This window comes from Protopterus annectens, chromosome 9.part0 (genome assembly GCF_019279795.1).
Source record: "Protopterus annectens isolate FY-2018-M chromosome 9.part0, PAN1.0, whole genome shotgun sequence".
Lineage (NCBI taxonomy): Eukaryota > Metazoa > Chordata > Ceratodontiformes > Protopteridae > Protopterus > Protopterus annectens.
Genome location: NC_056743.1, coordinates 129712350 through 129734104, shown reverse-complemented (window position 1 = coordinate 129734104; position 21755 = coordinate 129712350). Strand labels below are relative to the sequence as shown.

The 21755-nt window shown below is 39.9% G+C and overlaps 1 protein-coding gene across 2 annotated transcripts in view; it reads right to left on the bottom strand.

Annotated features, from left to right (window-relative positions):
- The window catches only part of CD44 (CD44 molecule (Indian blood group)), a 284952-nt gene that overhangs the window by 7529 nt on the left and 255668 nt on the right, over positions 1-21755 (bottom strand). For both annotated transcript variants that reach the window (XM_044082648.1, XM_044082649.1), the window contains one exon: positions 3775-3853. In XM_044082648.1, coding sequence (XP_043938583.1) covers positions 3775-3853 — 79 coding nt within the window. The remainder of the gene's footprint in view (positions 1-3774; positions 3854-21755) is intronic.

The following is a 21755-nucleotide window of genomic DNA, read 5'->3' as shown; positions in this document are numbered from 1 at the left end:
ATGTTGCTTAGGTAGGGCTTGAACATAATACTACACAAGTACCCCAAGACAAGAAGAGTGTGTGTGTGTGTGTGTGTGTGTGTGTGTGTGTGTGTGTGTGTGTGTGTGTGTGTGTGTGTGTGTGTATGACATAGAGAACTTTCCCAAGGTCAAGTAAAATGGCGCTTGCAGAACACACTTTACTTAGGACACGGACAACTGGGAAAGAAGCATGACTGCTCAGTTATTTATACCCTGATTGGGTATAAATAGGGAAATGAGACTCTGCTTAAGGATGTCCTTGTTGCAGGCACTGCATCCCACTTAGCAGGTACTGTTTAAGGCAGCATTTCTCAAACATAACCATAAATGCAATTTGCAATGCTGGAAATTCTGCATCTCTTCAGCTCCATAGATTCATAGGAGGGTTACTAGGCTAGCAGCCCTAGAGCCTTGACCAGCCTTGCCATGTTAATCCCAAGTATCCCAATTTGTTCTTTTTTGGGTAGTTTATGAGCAGAGTGGGACTGTGATGAACAAAACAGTTTATAAAATTTGATGAGATGAAGTTACCAAAGTGAAGACTACGGCAGAAACTCAGCTAGCAGCTGCTGCTACCCTGTGCAGTTCCCCGAACTGCCACCCCCCCCAACAAATAACGAAAAAGCAAAAGACTTTTTGATGTTGCTACAGTTAAATCGTACTGAGCACTTCAGTGCCACTACCACACTGTTGCACCATTGGCACCTGATGTTCATGCCCCCACCGTCCTGCTTAGTTGTGGCTCTGAGTACAAGTAATCAACAAAAATAAATACATACATACATAGATAAAGCACCAACAAAAGCTTGCAATCAAATGTACTAGCATCTACATGTTCACGTCTTTGCGGCAGACATTTAAAATTGTTTGCTGATAAACTTAGATCCTACAACAGTGATTGGTTTGACTCGCTTAGTCTCCATCTGCCTACTGTGACTCTGAACAAGTCACTGAATCAAATACCGCAGCTGGGTTGCCCTTGGAAGAAGGGCTGCATGTTCAATACGTTTACCCAATTAACAAACGGTTATTTACTTTCAGCAAAATTTAACTGTGAAAAGATGCATCTATCTTCCCATTTCTCTCAGCCACTCAGTACGTTGTCTGCCTTATTATAAAAACACCTATGTGATGACTTCTGCAGTCAGTCATCTTGCTGTTGACACCTCCTTCAATGGGTCAACGGCCCACCCACCTGTTGTATTAAAATTATTGTACAATGTAAATCCTACTGGATGTTTTTAGGTACTCTGAATAATCTTTGCAAGTCATCTTAATGTCATCCCTCCTCTCCATGGGTATATCAACCACCAGTAATTGTCTAACTTTCACTGTAAATCCTAACTGTTGCAGCTGCTGTACTTTGACATTTTGATTTATGTATTTTTGACAATACTGTACTGTAACTCGTACTTAGAACTTTTCTCCCCTGACCAATGCTGAAAACGGGCTACTAAACAGTCGGACCTCCCCGGTAAACAAATGTTAAGTAAATAAAATACATTTTATTCTACAAACAACACCAAGGTATTTCCTCTTCAAGAACATTTCTGATACCAAATTCATGTAAAGGATTATGACTTAGTTGCTGGTCATAATGTCATTCCCACACCCTTCAGGAATTGTGATAAATAGAATTCCTCTCAAATGCACATCATAAGGGATGACTTATGTTTATTACAGTTTAAAAATAAAACATATATTTTACTCGGGCCACTCGGCCACAATGCTCTGCACATCATTCCTTGGCCTTACCTGTCATTTAAATACCCAGGAAAATGGTGTTCAGTCATAGGTAAACTCGTTATTTAATCATTTTTATCAATAACCAGCATACAGTTTAAAAAGTTATTCGGCTGAAGCAGTATACCTGTTAGAAAAACATTTACTGTCCTAGTTCTGATGCTGACTAACATAGCTTTGGAAGACTCAGTATGGCTTTAAATATGCTTAGTCTACCATCCTGGCACAGGGCTGCAGCAGTTAGCTTTGTTGCCTCACACTAACTGACTGGTTCTCCAGTTTGGAACACAGTTAGATGTCTTCTGTGCAGTGAGCGCATGTCTCTCTCTGTCCATGTGGGTTTTTACAGAGTGCCTGGTTCCTTCTCACACCCCAAAGACATGCTGGTAGATGAACTAGAAAAGTTCAAATTTCAATTAAAGGTTACTCGACAACGCCTGTTAGACTATGTAATATAGACCCCCAAGAAACATACTAGCTGCGATGAGGTGGGACCTCTTATTGGCTAATTTGCGTGGTTTCAGACCCGTAGTGGTAGTAGGCTGTGCTGCTTGTGTAAATAGTGAAACCCCCCTCCAGTCACTGTCTCTCACACACACACACACACACACACACACACACACACACACACACACACACACACACACACACACACACACACACACACACACACACACACACACACACCAGTCCCTTATCCGGTCCCTACCCTACATAATACATTACTACCATTATGGCACTTTAAGGACTTTATGTTCTGGCGTATCCCTCCTCGAGCCTTGTTACTACTTCAGTGCTGTTACAGCACATTAAAGAATCAGTCCTGGTGGTCTAGTGGTACCCCCTTCCCCATACTACCATCAATGCCATTATGGCACATTACAGCATAAGCCCTAGTTTCTATCCTCAATCCCTGTCATTCTGTATGTGCCTTAGGGCACTTTAATGAGTATTCCATCATGTCCAGTGCATCCCTCACCCCTTGATTGCCATGGTGGCATTGGTGCAAGTTACAGCACTTTACAGAATCATCCCTGGTAACCAATATTTCTCCCACCAGCTGATCCCCGTACTACCATTGAGCATGTCCAGTAATAATGTTCAGACCTCAGCACCCTTCCTTGTTCAGCCAGGGCAGACTTTCACCCCTTAAGGAATGTCAGTACTTAAGGAATGTCAGTATACGCCTTATACAAAGTTGGTGTTTGCAATGCCATTTTAGAACTTTTTTGCACAGGAGTCAAGCAGGCCCTCCAGACTTAACCCATCCCATTTCTGCTATGCTGCTCTGTGCCTAAGGACACTTTATAGAGTAATCGATTGTGCCTGGTGTTTCCTCACCCCCTGATATACATTGCAACACTGCTGCAAGTACAGCACTGTATCTCCCTCACTCCCAATCTCTGTAGTAATGTTGATTCCAGTAAGGCACTTTAGAGATACACCACCAGTGTCTACTGTATCCCTGCACTTCCCTGTCCCTGTTTTGATGTGTTACATTAAAATGTATGACTTTTGGCCGTGTTCAGTACCATGATAAAGTGTGAATGGAATGGAATGCTAATCTATAAAACAAAGTGCTTTCTTGAATTGCTCTCTTGTGTAGATGCCTTTCCGGATGTGGTTCCAGGGAAAGAGCTCACAGTGCTAATTAGCATACGCTTCTCACTCCAGAATGCCTCATTAGCATTCAGCATGGTCACAATTTTGCATTTCCTTGCAATTTGTAAACCACGTTTCCACGGATCCACCAAAGTATAACTTTCTACATTTTAAAAATTTAGGAATGCAGAATCCAGTCCATTTTTACTGTCTTCAATGCAGTTTAAGTCTGGGGAATAACATTCACAAAAGAAGGCTCTCATTCCACATGGCATCTCCAGCAGCTATCCTACTAATTCAGGTTTTAGAATGACCATTCCAGGAACAAATGCATGGCATTATGTTTGAAACATTTACACTAGCCCTCAAAGGCAAAAAAATTTAAATAACCAAAAATTGCAGTCTTACCTCTTTCTGTTTGCAACCATAATGCAGATTGTCGTAACGATCAGGACAATAAGCAGCGCAAGTAATATTATCAGCCAAACTGGAAAGCATAAAAAAAGGTGTAAGGGCAGAAGGAAGTTAAAATACTACAGACATTTTAGTAGTGAAGATCTATATTAATAGTAGTTCTGCTTTACTTTAAAGAAAGTAAAGAAATTACAATTATGTAGAAAATTACCATAATAGTAAATGTTTGAGTAGATCATGGCTGCAGTGATAACTATCACTGTTTCAGTAATTATTATGATTTTTGCCACAGAAGGCCCAATGTGTGGAACAACTTTTCAGAATGCAGCACCCTTCCTTCCCCAGCCTGGGCAAACTTCCACCCCTTAAAGAACATCACTATACCAGTTATATAAAGTTGGTGTCTGCCTGTGCCATTTTAGAACTTTCTTGCCCAGGACCCTAGCAGGTCATCCAAACCACTTGGAACTTGGAAGGTACTGCCTGGGACCCTGCCTGGGATAGAAACTTGGAGAAAAAGAGTAACACCAGTTTATCCAAACCGGAAAAGGCCTGGAGACCTGACAGAGGACTGGAGAAGGGGTACTGGCATAGGGACAGGATACCCTATCTCAACCAGATCATCTCTAATGAAAAAAAGAAGATGAAATGATGGGATTGCAACCAGTTTTACAACAGTAAAGTACTCAGACTACAGAAACTAAGTATAGTCTTTATGAATACCACTGACAGTTGTTGTCTTTCGGCTGTTATATTCTTTATACGGATCACTATTGCAGTATTAATTATTACTGGGACAATTCCCACCACAACTCACAAAGAGAGGTAGGTGGAAGCACTAGGGCTGGATAGTAATAGGCCATGCAGAATGTCAGCTGCAAACCCAGCCCTTGCCCTAGATGCAACACCTAGCTTGCAGTGCTTACAGACAGTATGAATTGATGACCAGCTAGCCATGTAGCTGTCTGCAGAGGAGACTAAACACTTCAAAGTCGTCTCCCCCCCACCCCCCAAGAGACCAGAGCAGCTTCTGTGCTCTTACTACTGCAGCTTCTCAAGAGACTCGATTTTCTTCTATGATACCAGTAACTAAAAGTAATAATGGGTCAGACACTGGAATCTTTTAACAGCAACGACCAAAAGAACACCATCTTTTGGTCGTTGCTGTTATATGAATATTCAGAAGTGTTGTTGTCTACTGAAATCTTTTACTTGAAGACTGGTTTCCATTCTTTCCTGGTTGCAAAGGACACACAGAACTGATCCAAGACTTCAGGGCCTTTGATCTTATCCACATAGTGCCTCAGTTGTGTACGTACAGCTAGGGAGTATAGCGTTCTTTCTGCCTTGTTCTGAGGCCTAGGAATGTCAATAGACAACTGAATAGTGTGGTTGAGGGAATAATTTCTGGCATAAAGGAGGGTTTGGTCATAAGGCTGAACCTGAGTTTGTGGAAAACTAGAAAGGGTTTTCTGTACATAAGGACCTGTAGACTGAAATCTTAGTTAAGGTGTCAGCAAGTTACACAGTAGTCCTCCAGGTTAGGCATTTGGGGGGGGGGCAGCAGACTCAAAAGAAAGCTATGTAAACTTTTCAAGGACATAAATCAATTCCTGTAGAGGAGCAGCCGGCTTACTAGGTGGTCTCAAATATAAAGCTCCCTTAAGGAAGTGCTAACTAAACTGCAGTGATACAAGAGGGGGCTCCTTAGCTGCAGGCTGAAATGCCCTTTACAGAGGCATATACCAGTCCGGACTTGAACTCAATGAGGTATGGCAGAAGCTTTAAGGGGTCCTGATTCTTGGTGTGCTACCAGAGTGAAAACCTTTTCCATTTGGCTAAGCAGAATTTCCTTCTGGCAAGCTTCCTGTCTTCCTTAAGGACAGTCAGCATTTCCTCAATGAATTGGTGAGCGACAGGCAAAACAGCTAAATCATCCTCTCCAGTAGCTGCAAGATCTTCATGTTGAGGTACAGTAGGGTCCCTGTGCCCTGCAGGAAGAGGTCCAGTTCTCATGCAGGGTGAGAGGTTTCCTCTTGGACATCTGAATGAAGAGGTTGAACCCATGCTACCTGGGTCAAAAGGGTAACATTACAAGCATCTTTGATCCCTATCCCTTACTTTGAAGACCACCCTGAGGTACAAGAGGATTATGGGAAATGTATACAGTCATGTCCTTCTGAATCAGAAGAAGGTCTATTGCTCTAACTTCTTTATGAGGTGCTCTGGAGCAGAATTTCCTCAGCTACTTGCAGCTTGGAGAAGCAAGCAGTCCAACCTCTAGAACATCCCACATGTACAAAATCTGAAGAAAAATATCCTTATTTAACAACTGTTTAGCTAGAACAGGATGTAGAATACCCTTAAGGTCTTGTGGAACTGCAGAGTGGTCTCCCACATAGTCATGGACACATTTCACAAGAGATAACAGTGAGTTCCCCTCCATGCTGGTTTATGTATCACATTATAGAAGTGCTGTCTGCAGTCACTTGCTTAATCCCTTCTTTCCGATTAGGTTTGAAAACCTTGAGTATATGAATCAAGACATTCATTTCCTTCACATTTCTATGCTTTGCTTTTTCAAATTGCCAAATGTCTTGTTCCCTGAGGTTTCATATATGTGGGATTCTTCATGCTAGGAATTAAGCATCTGTGGTTTAGGTTCAAACTTTGAGATTCCTGTTTGAAGGGTACACCAACATTCTTTCTGACCTGGTTGAACTATGCCACTAGTTCCTGTATGATACAAGTTAGTTAGGAATAATCTTTTCCAAGGACCAACAGTCTTGGTTCCAAGTGTTTCTTAGGTATAGTTGGAACTTGTCATGAGTACCCTTGCCAAGGGGGAGGCCATAAGAAATGTGAAGGCCATGAACCCCATGCCTGTAAGATCTCCCCAACTATGCCTATACTCTTCTGACTCATAGCCTGAAAGTACTGTACAAGTGAATCCACTTTTGTTTTGAAGTTGTACACTATACGACTGCTGGAGTCCAACAATGTGCCAAGGAACCACTTCTGGAAATGGCGGGACTTGACTTGGTGATGCTGAATGTGCGTGCCAGGTTTCAAAAACAATCCATGGTGAATTGTACATCTCTCTCCACCTCCTTTTAGGTTGGTGCTTGGATGATGTAGTCATTCAAGTACAACATGAATGAACTTGGTTCTGCAATATACAATGACTAGAATCAGTCACTTTGTAAACACCATGGGTATCCAATCCAAAAGTTAAGAAGGTTAATGAGAAGCATCATCACTGCCATCTTGAATATGAGAAAGCATCTGTGGTCCCTTTGAACTGGTATATGATGGTAGGCATCCTTGAGATCCAGCGTACCAATCATAGCTTCAGGTAACAGAAGTGGGTAAGAGAGCTTGTAACATCAACAGTTTCATTTTTTAACTCTGAGCTAAGTGTTCACCTACACAGGTCTAGGATCAAACCCCAGAGAACCTTTTTTCTGGGCTTTAGGACAGCACTGAATATTATACTCCTATTGTGGTTCTGCCTCATCAGGGTTCAGTCACTCCTAGCTGTAAGAGCTCTTAAAGAGCTGGGAGGACTTGATGTATTTGGTATTTTGGTATGGGGGGGGTTAGAGATGGCTGGCATCTTTGGCTTAACGACTGAGGTTTGTAATGCTGAAATATCATCTGAGGCACTAATTTGTTTCTTGTGATGCTTTTGTAACTCAAATTGTTTTACCCTTCCTGCTATCCAGTGGTTTGGGAGGTTGAACAGGGTTAGTATGGAAGTTTTGGGAGGAAAGTAGGGTAGATAAAAGTTATATATAGTTTGGGAGGTAGGATTCAATGGACTTCCATGCTTCTCCTTCTGGTCTCCTTCTGAACAAAGACAGCAATCTGAAACTTGGTTGTATGTGTTTGACAGTTAAGGGTTCTAAAAACCAGGGTGGCAACCATGCAAACATTCTTCCCAAACCAGTCAAGTAGTCTGCATTCCATATTACTGGAAACATTACTGATTTATAGGTGTACAGTAGGTTAACCACCACAAGGGCCCATATAAAAGTCTAACCATGCAACCCAAATGTGACCCACAAATTTGATTTCTATAGGGGGTGATTTATCGACTGCCTCTGTCCATCAGAAATTTAGATGCCAGACTGGAGTGAATTTCTGATTACCCATCCTTCAGTTCAAGTTGCACTTAAATGGGGACAGGGAGAAACTCTGCTTTATATGAATGGAGAGCCTGCTCCAAAGAATAGGAATTCTCTGAGAAGCATCTGTCTATCCAACACACCCTGTTTATTTCACAAGCAAAATCTAGGTATTTTAGTCTAGTAGTTCTGATGCTGCTGTGCGGATACGCAAGACATTCATCTAAATGGGGTCCTGGGATGTCTTGTGTGCCAGGCGAAGATCACATCTTAGAAGTCTGTATGATACTGAGTAAAGAGACATTGCTTTTGAGGTGATCAGCATAGGGACTGTGTTTACTCCTTGTAATATTTTTGTAAGGAACCTATGCGGACGTTCCAGTTGCTGCATGTATCTGGTCAGGTACATACCAAAGGCAGCATTATACTCTGCAATGAATCTGATGAGCGCTGAGTACGGTGATGACCTCTCTGGACCTGTAGGTTATGCTCTTGCTTAAAAACTGATCAACATAGAAGGATTTTCTTACTACCTTGGAAACATACTGATTGAATCTACAATAGTTCACAGATCCCGGAGTAGTGAATTAACTTTTAAGCATGTTTTATTAATAACAGTTACCCAGGGTGACAGACTTCCCAAAAGGTACTATAATGCATTTCTTGGTACTGAGTTTTAAGCCATGGCTTTGGAACCATGCATTTATCAGTACTGGTCCTTTCTGAAGGGTGTTCTCATCTTGGAGGATTCCAGGACTGCTCTCAGTTTGCAATCATATGTGAACTTGGTTAACCAGAGTCGTATGACATTGGATTTGACGTTTGAGAATTGGATGCTTAACAGGAGTGGGCCTAGCACAGACCCCTGGGGGACTCCACTGGTCACCAGCCTCTTTGAGGAGGTAGCGTCACCAATTCTAACCTCCTGGGTCCAATCAGTGAGCCAGCTAGGTATCTAGTGTGTTATAAAGGTGCTTATACCTACTTCCACAAGCTTATTGATAATGTTCCAGTGAGGTATTTTATAAAATGCTTTAGTCATATCTAGGTAGGCAGTACGCATGATTTTGCCTCACCCATAGCCTTGGTGACCTTTTCAAAGAAGTGCACAAGATTCAGTGAGCATGACCTTTGACAAAGCCAAACTAATATGGATCCAGTGTCTGGAGGTCCCCTATGGCCTTGTTGATAACTTCTATGATAATTCTTTCCGTGGCTTTGCAAATAAGAGTTGTCAGACTAATGGAGCTGTAGTTTCCAGGATCTTTTGAAGGTCCTCCCTTGTGAAGGGGAATGACCATCGCTGTCCTCCATTCATGCGTCATAAAGCCTATTGGCAGACTATAACTGAATAATGACTTCAGGGGTCCTGATCAAGTCATAATTTAGACTATTCAGGAAGCATCCTGGGATGTTATTTGGGCCCAAAGTGGTGAGTTCTTAGCTTTAGTGACTGCAGACAATGCATGCTTCCTTAGTTATAGCTGGAGGGGTTATGTTTGAGGGATGGTTGGGGGTAGGGGGTAAAGCTGAAACTGAATGTATCCACTAACAGGTTTGCCATGTCGGCAGGCTCAGTGAACGAAGCAGCAGTAACCACCAGTTCAGCACAATGCTGCGTTCTACCCATGAGGTTTCTGACATAGCTGTAGAACGCCTTATAGTTATCGTTCACCTGGGAAGCTATCTTAACCTCAAAGCTGGCTTTACTTAACCTAATTAGCCTTCTTAGCTACCTACTTACTTTGATGAGACCATATATCATTATAGGATTTACCCTTCTTGATTTTGCCATAATATTTTTTTTCCTTTTGTTGTACATCCTGTTTAATTTGGGATGCCACCAGGGCAGTTTACTTCTGGTATTCGTAACAGAAACCAATTCAGACTACTTCTCTGGATCCATAGATAGCACGGTTGGATCTACTATAGGAACTGTTACATGGGAATTTATTTATTTACTTATTTCTTATTTATTTAACAATTGTTAATCTGATCAATGAACCTTTTCATCCAAGACCTGAGCCAGAATGGTAAATGACAGCACAACAAAATGCTGCAGAGCACTGAATAACATAATACATTCAGAACAATAAAACAGCATGCAGAACCACCTAAGTAAAGTTGCAGTACAAGCAAAGAAAATTACAGTCTGTTCATCAGCACATTCAGTGAAACAGCAGTGTATTCAGGTGTCAGTAGGATAATCAGAACAGTGCATACTCTATAGTTTTGAGTATGACTGTTCTGTTGTAATTGTTCTTAGTTCTGCTACAGTTTGTAATGAGGCACCTTTATAATAGCCATATCCTATTTTCGCCCCACCTCTTTGCACTTGCAGGGATTCTCCCTTCGAGTTACAAGTTCTGTTACAGAACTAAGCTCCTTCAAAGGTATAGGAAGAGATGGAAGCACAGCAATCCTTACAAGTGTTTTCTGAACAGGCTATGCCCATACCTGCTAGAGTTACCTTTAGTTACTCTGGGGGGGGGGGGTCATACAATGTGGCTAGAGAAGACTGGCTCTGAATGATATCCATGGAATCTATCATTCATCTCAAGTGGATAGTTGGGACCTGTAGCCTGGCTGTCCCTAATAACTTTACTCACTTGCTGCAGGACACTGACTTCTCATTTACTATACAAATTTGGCTAGGCCATAGATGTGGCCCTTATCCGGTAGTGCTAGCTTCTACAGAGGTCTCAGAACTTTAGCTGTGCCATTATTGGACATATATACACAGACATTAACACATTTGAATGTGTCATGGGTACAGAAGTAAGCTGTAGGTTCTTTCTCGTTTTCCTATCCTTCCAGCAATGCCCAATGACTTCCTAAAAGAGTTTAACGATTTTCTCCTCATCTCAATGGAAATTAATCCAAACAGTCTGATTTTGGGTGACTGTAACATTTAGGTTAATGGCAACTGTGTGTTGTAAACGATTGTGCCTATTATAAGAGAATCTGTGTTTGTTCACATAATTAGCTCTGCTACCCAAAGACATGGACTTTTCAGTGTGACGTGGTCACCTCATATATGTGGGATATAATTTGCCTCCTTGTCAAAATCTACTTCAGCCTCAGCTACCCCGCGTTTCTCCTGGTGATGAATTGTTTAAGGACAAGAATCAAAGTTTTGTTACCACCGATACTTTGTTTACAGTTCATGAACACTTCTTGTACTGTGGTGTGGATATCCTGATCAGTAGACTGCAGTGTGCAGCAGTTCTGCAGCCACAGCTCTTACTAAATTCATCACATTTTGTGTAAGAACGTCCTCTGTCAGTCTGCATCAGCTATGGTATGACCTTGAGCTCTGTAGCCCATGTGGGATAGGATGACAACTGGAGTGACAACGAAAATGCTTAGTACAGCCTTCTTGGATATGTGTCAGTTGAACTGCACTTCTCCAGGTATCAGTGGAACATCATGGGTATCATGCTCTGGAGGGGAATTTATTGGTACCCGTCTCAGACACATAAGCAGGTTATGATCGGTGACCCACTCATAATCCTGTATATTTCATGAAAATATTTATTTATTTATAAACATGATCTTGTATTTGGACTGTGAACCCTGACATGTAGATTTACCTGCATTGAAAATGGCTTTCCTGTTGGTAGGGACTTCTGCAGAAAAAGCACTTGACCTCTCATGTATTTTAACTGCTGCAAATGTCTTCTATACTCTAGTTAAACTGAACTCAGACTAGTTTGTAGTCCAGTTGTACATGCAGACCAGTTTATAGTTTACCTAGTGTTATCCTGCTTGTTAGAATGACGGAAGATACATTTAAAATGGAAGGAAGACATTCAAACTTCTTTGAATGTAAACATAAAAGCTGATTCTCTGCAGTCAGGAGAAGCAACTGCTACTTTGGTTAGACTAGTAAGGCAAGGAAAATGCTGAAAGGATACTACTTACAGTTACAAGCACATGATGGCTTAGGTACCCAGTCTGTGTCACCCTTTTACTTACCAAAATGCTAAGCATGGCACAGTGAAACAGGATGGCCAATGTGTTTCTTTTTCGTTTCTGCCAAGGCTTGTAGGTGGAGGAATGTCAAGGAATGTCAAATGATGACTGAGTGTGCTTAAGTTTAAAAAATAACAAACATTAAAACTAAGATGTTCTCAGTGCAACAGAAGGCTGATGTGTACAAATGATGATAAGATTAAATGTGCGTCTGCTCTTCTTGGCTTTAGTCAACACTATACTAAAGGTGTCTTGGGTTACATGACTGATTTAAATTCAATCAGCCCAAATTCCTTCACGTTATCCTGCATCCTTTCCCACACTGGTTAACATTATATGCATGTTTAGCTGTCTGCCTTTCCTACTTTAAAGGGGAGGAAAACCCTTGCTTTGAAGGACTCGTTCTCAGTTTACATTGTAATTCGGTTCATCTTTCATCATTAGATCTCTTTGACATGAAATAGTAGAGCTTTCCCCAGGCTGGTTAGCTCTTATCTCACAAACACCAGATGGAATTAATACTGCACATTGATTAGTCTACATAAGATGAAGAAAACGTTTGCATCTGCTATGTGTGGCCATAGCCAAGTATGAAGCCCCTCTCCCAAACATCGCAAAACTTGTTTTTTATGTTGAGCTCAAGTCCTCCATGTTGGATAATGTAAGCTTTTAATTGTTTTTGCGATATTGGCCTAGCCACAAATTGCTTTACCTGCTGATGGCATTTTCTGAACTGACATCTAAGTCTTACATGTCTATGCACAGCCTAGTAACTAAACATGGCAGATTTAAATTGTGAGAACCAAAGGTTTTCATTATCGTGGATTTTACTACTTTTTTTTTACTAAACAGTATACTTTATAAACTTGCCAGCTCTAGAAGGACTGATGAAATAAAAACCTTCAGGTCAAGCTGTTTTTCATTTAATACAGAGTAGCAAAGTTTAATATGTATTTTTAGCTCGACAATTTAAAACATGGGTAACAGAATCTCAGCAACTTAAATAAAAACAGCTGAATCTTGTCACTTGCATTATTATTACTATTAATTATTACTATTAATTACTATTAATTACTAGTAGTCGACTTCACTGGGATTCTACATTTATCAGCAGTATCCTTTCTCTGAGTGGAGTTCAGACTCTTTTACAGTATTTTATATAAATCTCAAATGACTGATTTTCTACTGTACACATAAAAGCTGTAACCCCTAGAACAAATATGCAAGGCTGAGAATGCAATAACAAATCCAAGATAATCAGTGAATAACTAATGTGCAAGTGCTTAGATAATAACAGAAGATTATTCTGTTATGAAAACATATTAACGACTATGAAACAATTGTAAGGGAGATTCAAAAATACGTTTAGATGTCTTTTCAATCTCTGCTCACCCGAGGATCACAGTACACAGTGACTCCCATGTGACATGTTTAGTAATTCACACCGTATAAGGAAATCTAACTCACAATTTCAGTGAACAATTCCTGAACATAAGGCAGGAGGGCAAAAAAATCAACTGCATTGGCACAAAACAATGGAACCCAAACTTCAGCTGTGGTAACCCCCCCCCCCCCAACTCGTCCAGCGAAAAACAGTACCTCATGTGTCAAATGGACTAGAACTGAGGAGACTATGGACAGCTTTTACATTCTGGGCTAACATTGCAGGATTCGCCCAGTGCTAACCTTTTACAGGGGTAAAAAAGCAGCAACAGAGGGGCTGCACCAAGAAAAGTCTGCAAGATGTTGCTATGAATCAGCTGATGTATACAAAGGCATGTGTATAAGCTTTGTACACTATAAACATTAAGCAAAGAGTTAACCGGACAGGGAAAATCCCACCATTCCACTGATCAGTGGTGACAGCCTCCTAAGCCACCACCCCCCCACAACCATCCAAAATGTCTGCTCCAAGTCAGAGAAGGTGAGTTATTAAATGAGGCATAAAAGAAGGAGCCAGAGGGCAAAAGAGAAAAAAGGTGATGGGAACAGAGTGGGATGGGGTACAAACAGAAACTAGAAAAAGGAGAGAGAAGATATGGTGGGTTGCACTTGTCCAACACAGACAGCTCCAAGAACCAAGCAGTGTCTTTTAAAGATTTTTCCCTTTTAGCCATAACAGAAAAAATCCTTCAGTTACTAAGGAATAGAATGAGTACTCAACTACGACAGGAAGGTGTTCACATTAGCTTCAGCTGATTAAATTGATAGAATGACTTCTTGTTGGGTTAAGATAAGACACATGCACGCAGGTCTACAGCAGAATATATGTTAACTTTAGCTGCCTTTTCTGATAGAAAAGCTGATATCTGCTCTGGGGTTACCAGAGGAAATACACTTGCAGTGGCTGGAGTGTGTAGATCAATATGTATGGATGCCTTTACGAAGCTTTCTAGGGGCTTGCACAAGTGTATAAATACTTAGCACATGCAAGCCTGACGGCCATTTTGTAGTAAGATTTTGAGATGTAAGCATGTATGTCTGTGTAGTCTGTCAGTTAATCGGTTTGTTTATATTTCGTAATGCTGCTATCCATCCTGATGTGTTTCTATGTAATAAAACATATAAACAAAAGCCCTGCCTGTTCGTTATCTATACTAGAGAGGGAAGAGTGACATGGTGTCAAACGTGGGATCCAGATTCGACACTGAGAGGCACTCGGTTAAGATTGGAGGAATATACAGGATTGAATCATCCCTACTGCATGTATAACTCGCAAAACAGGTCAGAAACAAATTTCAGGTATTAAAACTTGCTCAAATGATTTATTGTTTGCAAAATATGAAACAAGGCATTCAGAACACTCTAAATGAATTCCTAAGTAACAGAAATATCCAAAACTGTGATATAGTAATAGAAATATTCGAAATAACTACGGAAAATGTTTAAAATAAAGTCTGAATCACATAAAATGTATAAAACAAAGGGAATGACTGCATTTATTTTGCTAAGCACTACTTTTTCGAATTAATCAAAGCTACTTGGGTTATCTGTAGTGTATGAAGTATTCACATGTTTGTGCAGTGTTACAGTACAGTTATTTCACAAAATACAGCCATTTCAAATCATATTTCGTAAAGTACAGTATTTTGAAGAGTTCATTGTGCATATGAATGTTATTACAGGCACATGTAGCAGCTTGTTTGTATACAACTACAAGGGCCATACTATTACAGTATGTTTGGGCATAATTTGTTGGCAATGCAGATGGATTTCGAAAAGCAGGTCCACTTGTGTTTGACAATAATATTGCAGAGAACTGGAGAGTGTTTGAGCAACAGTATATTTTCATACAGGCTACATTTTCTGATAAAGATGACCATACAAAGGCATTTATTCTGCATAATTTAACTGGGTCAGAAGCCATAGAACGAGAGCATTCATTTGTGTACGCACCTGCTGTATTTCCAGGAGAGCAGGTAAACCATCATATGGTTGTACCGGCTGAGTCAAGGGAAGACCCAGAGTGCTTAAAATGTAAATTTAGGAAATGTGTAACCTCCAATTGAATATTATAATGTAAAGGCCCTTATTTTACACAAGGGATCAAAAGCCTGGTGAAACTTTTGCAGCATATATGATGGATTTAAAAACAAAGCTAAAATGTGCAGATTTGCTGATTTAAGGGATGAGTTGATAAAAGACAGACTTGTATATGGTATTAAAGATGGATGCTGTGAGAAAGATTTTGCTTCATGACAGTGATTTAACTTTGAATAAGGCCATTGAGATTTGTCAAATGTATGAGCTCACAGAAAAGCACACAAATACGCTTACAAATGAAAAAAGCATACTTACAAGTGAAAGTGGCCTTGGAAGACACTGAAGTAAATCCCGTATAGATAGTATGCAGCAGATGGTTAAAAGAAACAGGGCAAGCACATGGCAGCAACTGTAAACCCTGCAACAGTACCTGGGAAACCCCACAGCTTTTTAGCAAATTCCAGAATATACACAGTCTCAGTGAAGCACGAGTGTCAGCAACCTCAAGAATGGCCCCCACCCAGTTTTTTTGCTAACTGTCGTAATTGTGGTAGAAATCATGAGCCTAAAAGGGAAAAATGTTTAGCTTTTGGTCAGCAACGTCACAAATGCAATAAGTGGAATCATTTCAAAAGTTTTGTAAATCAAAAGGGACACATTTTTTTTTATTAAAAGGGAACATCCCAAGAAACAAGTTGATCAATTAGAAAGCTGTGAGCCTACTTTTTATATTAATGGTGTGTCTGTGCTTCATGAAACAATGCGGTAGATTTACAGGCAAAGTATGAAGTATTTTGTACTGTTCGAATAAATGGGAGACCCAAAGAGCTCAAAGTTGACACAGGTTCAAAGTGCAATGTTATGTCGTCAGAAACATTTGTTAGAATATGTGCTGGTGAGAAGCTTGATTTGGCAAAGTGTGCGAAGCTTGTTGCTTATGGTGGTGAAGAGATTCAAACCAAAGGTTCAGTAGTACTTTCATGTTGCTCTGCTGGGAGAAGCTATGACTTGTTATTTTATGAGGTCAGAAGGCATGTTCAGTCATTATTAGGACTCAGACAGTTTGAAAATGATACTGCTTTCATTTAATAATGAAGTCCATCATGTTAGCTTAAAAGACCACTGTTCTAATTTTGCCTAGTATATTGCCTCTACCTGTGCTAATCTTTTTGAAGACAAACTAGACAAGCTTCCAGCTGTGTACTCCATGAAGTTAAACGCAGATGTCAGCCCAGCCCAGAAAGCTTCTGTAACAATTCAGAACAGAGTAAAAGCCGAGCTAGAAAAAATGGTGCAAAAAAGTGTATTTGTCCAGCTGAAGAACCAACTGAATGGGTATCTTCCATGGTGGTAGCTCATAAGAGAAGCTCAGGTGATATCAGAATATGTATTGATCCACAAACTTTAGAACAAAGTACTGAAAAAAACTCATTATCCAATGTGCACAGTCAAAGAAGTTACAGCTTTTATGCCAAATGCCACTGTTTTTCCTGTCTTAGATGCAAAGAGTTAATTTTGGCAAATTTTGCTTGAACAAAAATCCTCATTGTTAACTAAGTTCAGTACTTCTTTTGGCAGGTACAGATTTTTGAGAATGCCATTTGGGATAAAAAGTCTTTCAAGGTGCAATGGAGCAAGTTTTTTTTTGGTATCCTTGTGCTATTATAGTTGATCTTCTAGTAGGAGGTAATGGTGAAGCAGAGTTTGACAGAAACCTGAGAAAGTTCTGGAAAGAGCACGTCAAATGAATCTTAAGATAAATCCTCAGACGTGCAAGCTCAGGTTACGAAAAGTTACTTATGTTGGTCATTTATTTACCAGATCAGGCTTATGACCAGATCCTTCCAAGCAAAACAGCTATTCTTGAGATGTCCGCTCCAGACAATGTTCAAGCCCTTCAATGTTTTCTTGGTATGGTCAGCTATCTAGGCACGTTCATTCCAGATTTGAGCCAACTTGCAGCACAGCTTTACAGGGCTGACATGTAAAGCTGTATCCTAGTTATGGTTGGAACAGCACCAGAGAGCATTTGATGTCCTGAAACAGAGAACTGCCAGTCCACCAACTCTCAGATATAACAATGTTCACAAACCAGTTACTCTTTTCTGCAATGCTTCAAAGGTTTTGAGATTGCAAAAGTATAATTTCAATTCTGTCTACACAAAAGGCAGACTTCTTTATCTCGCTGATACATTATCCAGATCACCCAGAATTACCACTGAACAGCATGAACATGAGCAACTTGATTTGGAAGTCACGGAAGTGAGAAATTCTTCTTCCACATGTCTTGATGAGCTTAGAAATTATACAGCCTCAGATCCAGTTCAACAGAAGCTCAACCACTTTATCAGTCAAGAATGGCCGTCAAAGCAATCTAGTTTACCTCAAGAAGTGCAACCTTATTTTCCTTACAGAGATGAGATTCTGTCTGACAATGGTATCGTTATGAAAGGTCCAAATGTAATTGTTACAAAGTCCTTGCAACCACAGTATATTACTATCTTGCATCATGGCCACCCAGGAACTAAGTCTATCAAAAGAAGGGTGAGAGGACTAGTATTCTGGCCTTCTATGTCACAAGACATTGAGAGAGTACTTTCATCTTCCTCACAGAAGAAATCACTTCAGCTAAACCAGATTCCTGAACAATCTTGGTCGACGGTAGCCACTGACATTTTCGAACAGAATGGTTAATATTACTTGGTGTTAGCATATTCTTATCCCAATTGTTTCGAGATTGACCCATTTCCTAATCTAGTGTCCAATACTGTCATTACTAAGATGAAGCGGCATTTTGCAGTCCATGGTAGTCCACATAAATTTATTTCTGATGATGGTACACAGTTTACTAGCCAGCAATTCAAATGATTTGCCAAATAGTGGGACTTTATCCATGTTACCCACAGTCACATGGTTTGGCAGTACGTGCAATTCACAGTTTGAAACAGTTATAACAGAAGTAGAAATTAGAGAATAGTGATGTTTTCCTGAATCTCTTGAATCTCAGAAATGTTCCTCAACGTCTTGGTTTAAGTGCGAAGAATAACAGATCAGTGAAAGCCCATCTGTTAAAGAAGCGCCTAGCCCAGAAGTCTTATTACGATAAGTCCTGCAAACTGCTCAATCCATTACGTGGTGGAGAAACAATGAGAATGCAAAAGTACAAAGGTAATGATCGGATTGGAGATGTGAAGAGTATTGACCACAGCCAAGACTGTACATTGTGGAATCACAATGAGTAGAGTTTAGGCGGAATCAGAAACATTTGATGCTGGTGTCCAAGCCTGTACAGCAGCATTTAGCCTGTGAAAAAGACCATCTCAGAGTGAGTTATCCAGCATTCCAGTTCCGGAGGACATTCCATTAAATATTCCTGTTCCTGAAATGAATCCCAAAATACCTAATACTAGTTGTTCACTGAAGACTGTCCCCATTGCTAAACCCAGTTCTGATTACTATATTATTAAATCAGGTCGCAGTCCCAGACCATGTTGCAGATACATGGCAACTTGGACATGAACACTGTATTTATTTCTAATGTTTATATTACTGCAGGTCTTATTTCAATGTCATTTCATTGAGGGCAATCTATTTAAGAGGGAAGATGTAGATCAATGTGTGTGTATGTACCTTTAAGAAGCTATCCAAGGGCTTGCACAAGTGTATAAATACTAAGCACGTGCAGGCCTGACTGCCATTTTGTAGTAAGCTGTTGAGATGTAAGCATGTATGTCTGTGTAGTCTGTCAGTTAATCATTTTGTTTATATTTTGTAATGTCGCTGTCCATTCTGATGTGTTTCTATGTAATAAAGCATATAAACAAACTGCTCCGCTTGTTCGCTATCTATAATAGAGAGGGACGAGCGATAGAGTACTAGCAGGAGAAGGTGCACACTCCAGGCATGTACTGAGTAGGCATCACAAATTCAAAAGAAATGAGGGGATCCTAGAAGAAGAACATGAAAGAAGATAATTAGAACAGATAGAAAACTTCTGCATAAATATTATGGACAATATTTAGAAGAAATGTTGACTGCCTCTAAACACAACTATGCAAATGGACACAGAAATGATACTCTATGTCTGTAAATAACTTGCCTTGAGAACCCTAATTTCAGTAACTGAAACCGAATCCAGGTCTCCAAGGTAACAAAGCTCTCAAATTCTGTGTTTCCTCCCACAGAAGCAAGTGAGTATGGTTATACTTTCAGCATGATGGTGTTTTGCTCATAGTCTGGAGTTAGGCAATGTGTATCATCATCTGGGAATTTTAAACTATAACAACCACTCTGACTGTTGCACCATTCTGTATCAAAAATGTAAATGTATTTTAAAGGTAATTATGCAAGTACTCAAAAGAATGGCATGCTGGCAGAAATAGGGCTATTTCTTTTCAAATGCAAAAATATGGGTCTGATGTGTATGTGGCAATATTTTATTCAGCAACTTGTAGACTAGAGCATGCAGAAATGAAAAGACAAACACGTAGGCAACACTAAGAAAAAGAAGCTATCCATGCAATGTGTAAGAGATAAGAAATTAAACAAGAACAGCAATTGTGCAGGTCTGGCGGAAAAGTGATGTCTGCAGCCTACAGTGAAAGCAGAAGCTTTACAATGGCTCACAGTATTAACTACGAGAAGCAAAAATACTGCAGTACTTTAAATAAATGAAACCATGCCTACATTCTGCAATAAAGTAATCTATGATTAAGATAAAGGTACTATTCTGGGGGAACATCAGAACTGGGACTGATATTACAACATACAAGGAAAGTAATAATGCCGAAAATAAATGCTGATCATTGCTGCCTAGTTCTATGAAAAATTAAAAAACACTTCAGACCAAACAGCAAGAAAATAAAATGGAATACTGGATTGAGAAACAAGTCACATTAATATTGTTCTATTATAATGGAAAGGCCAGGCAGTTTTACAATAAGCTTTCAAATGTGCAAGAGTTTAGGAAATACAGAAGTCAAGTCATAGGAGTACAGGAAAATAAAAGGACTTGATTTTGTACAGTACAGCAACAACAGGCTTTATCATTTCTGCAAACTCCATAAATATTAAATTAGTAAATGTGCAGCCAATAACAACATCGACAAAAAATAAATAAATAAATTGTGTACATAGAGAACTATAAAGTAATTTTAGAAAATGAGACCAGATGCATGTTTCCAAGGCAAGGCATGCATGTGTGAAATTGTGTATTTGTGTGTGTGCTTGTGTGTGGGTGTGTGTGCATGCATTTCCACTCGGGAAGTTATTTTGTAGCTTACAACACAATTAGAGACCTTAACTCTTTGCAGGCCCTGCAGATGCTGTTAACAGCTTCTATCGCCTAATGACAGAGACTGAGGCGTAACCCCAATGCACACTTGCACATACTAAACTGATTATGGGGAGGAAGGGGATACTATAATCTAAATTATCACTGTGCAAGGTTGCAAAGTTTGCACAAATATTCTTCTACAAGATGAAAAAAGGCAATGTAAAACTGGGTGATTTGGTCTGCATGTGCTTTCTGTAAAGTTGTATTTCACTCTGTATAAAACTGCTGTCACATGCAAAATATACATGAAAATGTGGCAGTCTGCAAGGTACACTTAAGATAGTTGTGGGGAGAATATTTTAAAACTTAGCTGAGTAGATAAAAGTGAACATTAATTAGTGAACTATGTATACAATTAAATGAATAGATAACAGCAGTACGCAGGGTAAAGAAAGACTTGAACTATGTTACTTTACAAGTATAAATCTTGAAAGTTGTATATTTTATTAGTTATGTGAAATGTATAACTTTACTTTTTAGTAATAATGCAGCTGTGTATAGTATAACCGAACTGTTTACAGTGTTCCTACTTACTGCTTTCAATCAAGAAGGGAGAGAAATACACAATTTAATTTTTGAAAAGCATTAAGGCTCTAAAGCGCAGCTTCACTTTCCTTTCTGTGTGGACTGCTGTTTGGATTTGAATAACTTCTAAACTGCAGACAAAGCAGAGTAATAGTTTTACCTATTTACCTGTGATTAACAGGCTGAGACACCCAAGTTAATTAAGCACCGCCTGAGAACAGAGATAATGTCTCAGGCCCTTCTGAGCACCTCTTATGAGTGGTCTTGAATCGGGCATTTATCTATGTAGAAGAATGACCCACCACCTCTGACAGGCAAACCTTAAAGCTAAATACTCGAGGGAACATAAATATGTTAAGTGACAGAGAGGCAACTTTGTGGTAAGTGATTATCCAGTAAAACCTCAGGAACTATCTGTGGACTCTGAAGTAGGGTATAGGGACACACAACCTTCATGTCTGAGGTCAAAAGGTCAAACAGAGCATCCCTGAGCAGCAATCAAATCAGTGACCAGTTTGATTTTTTTTTTG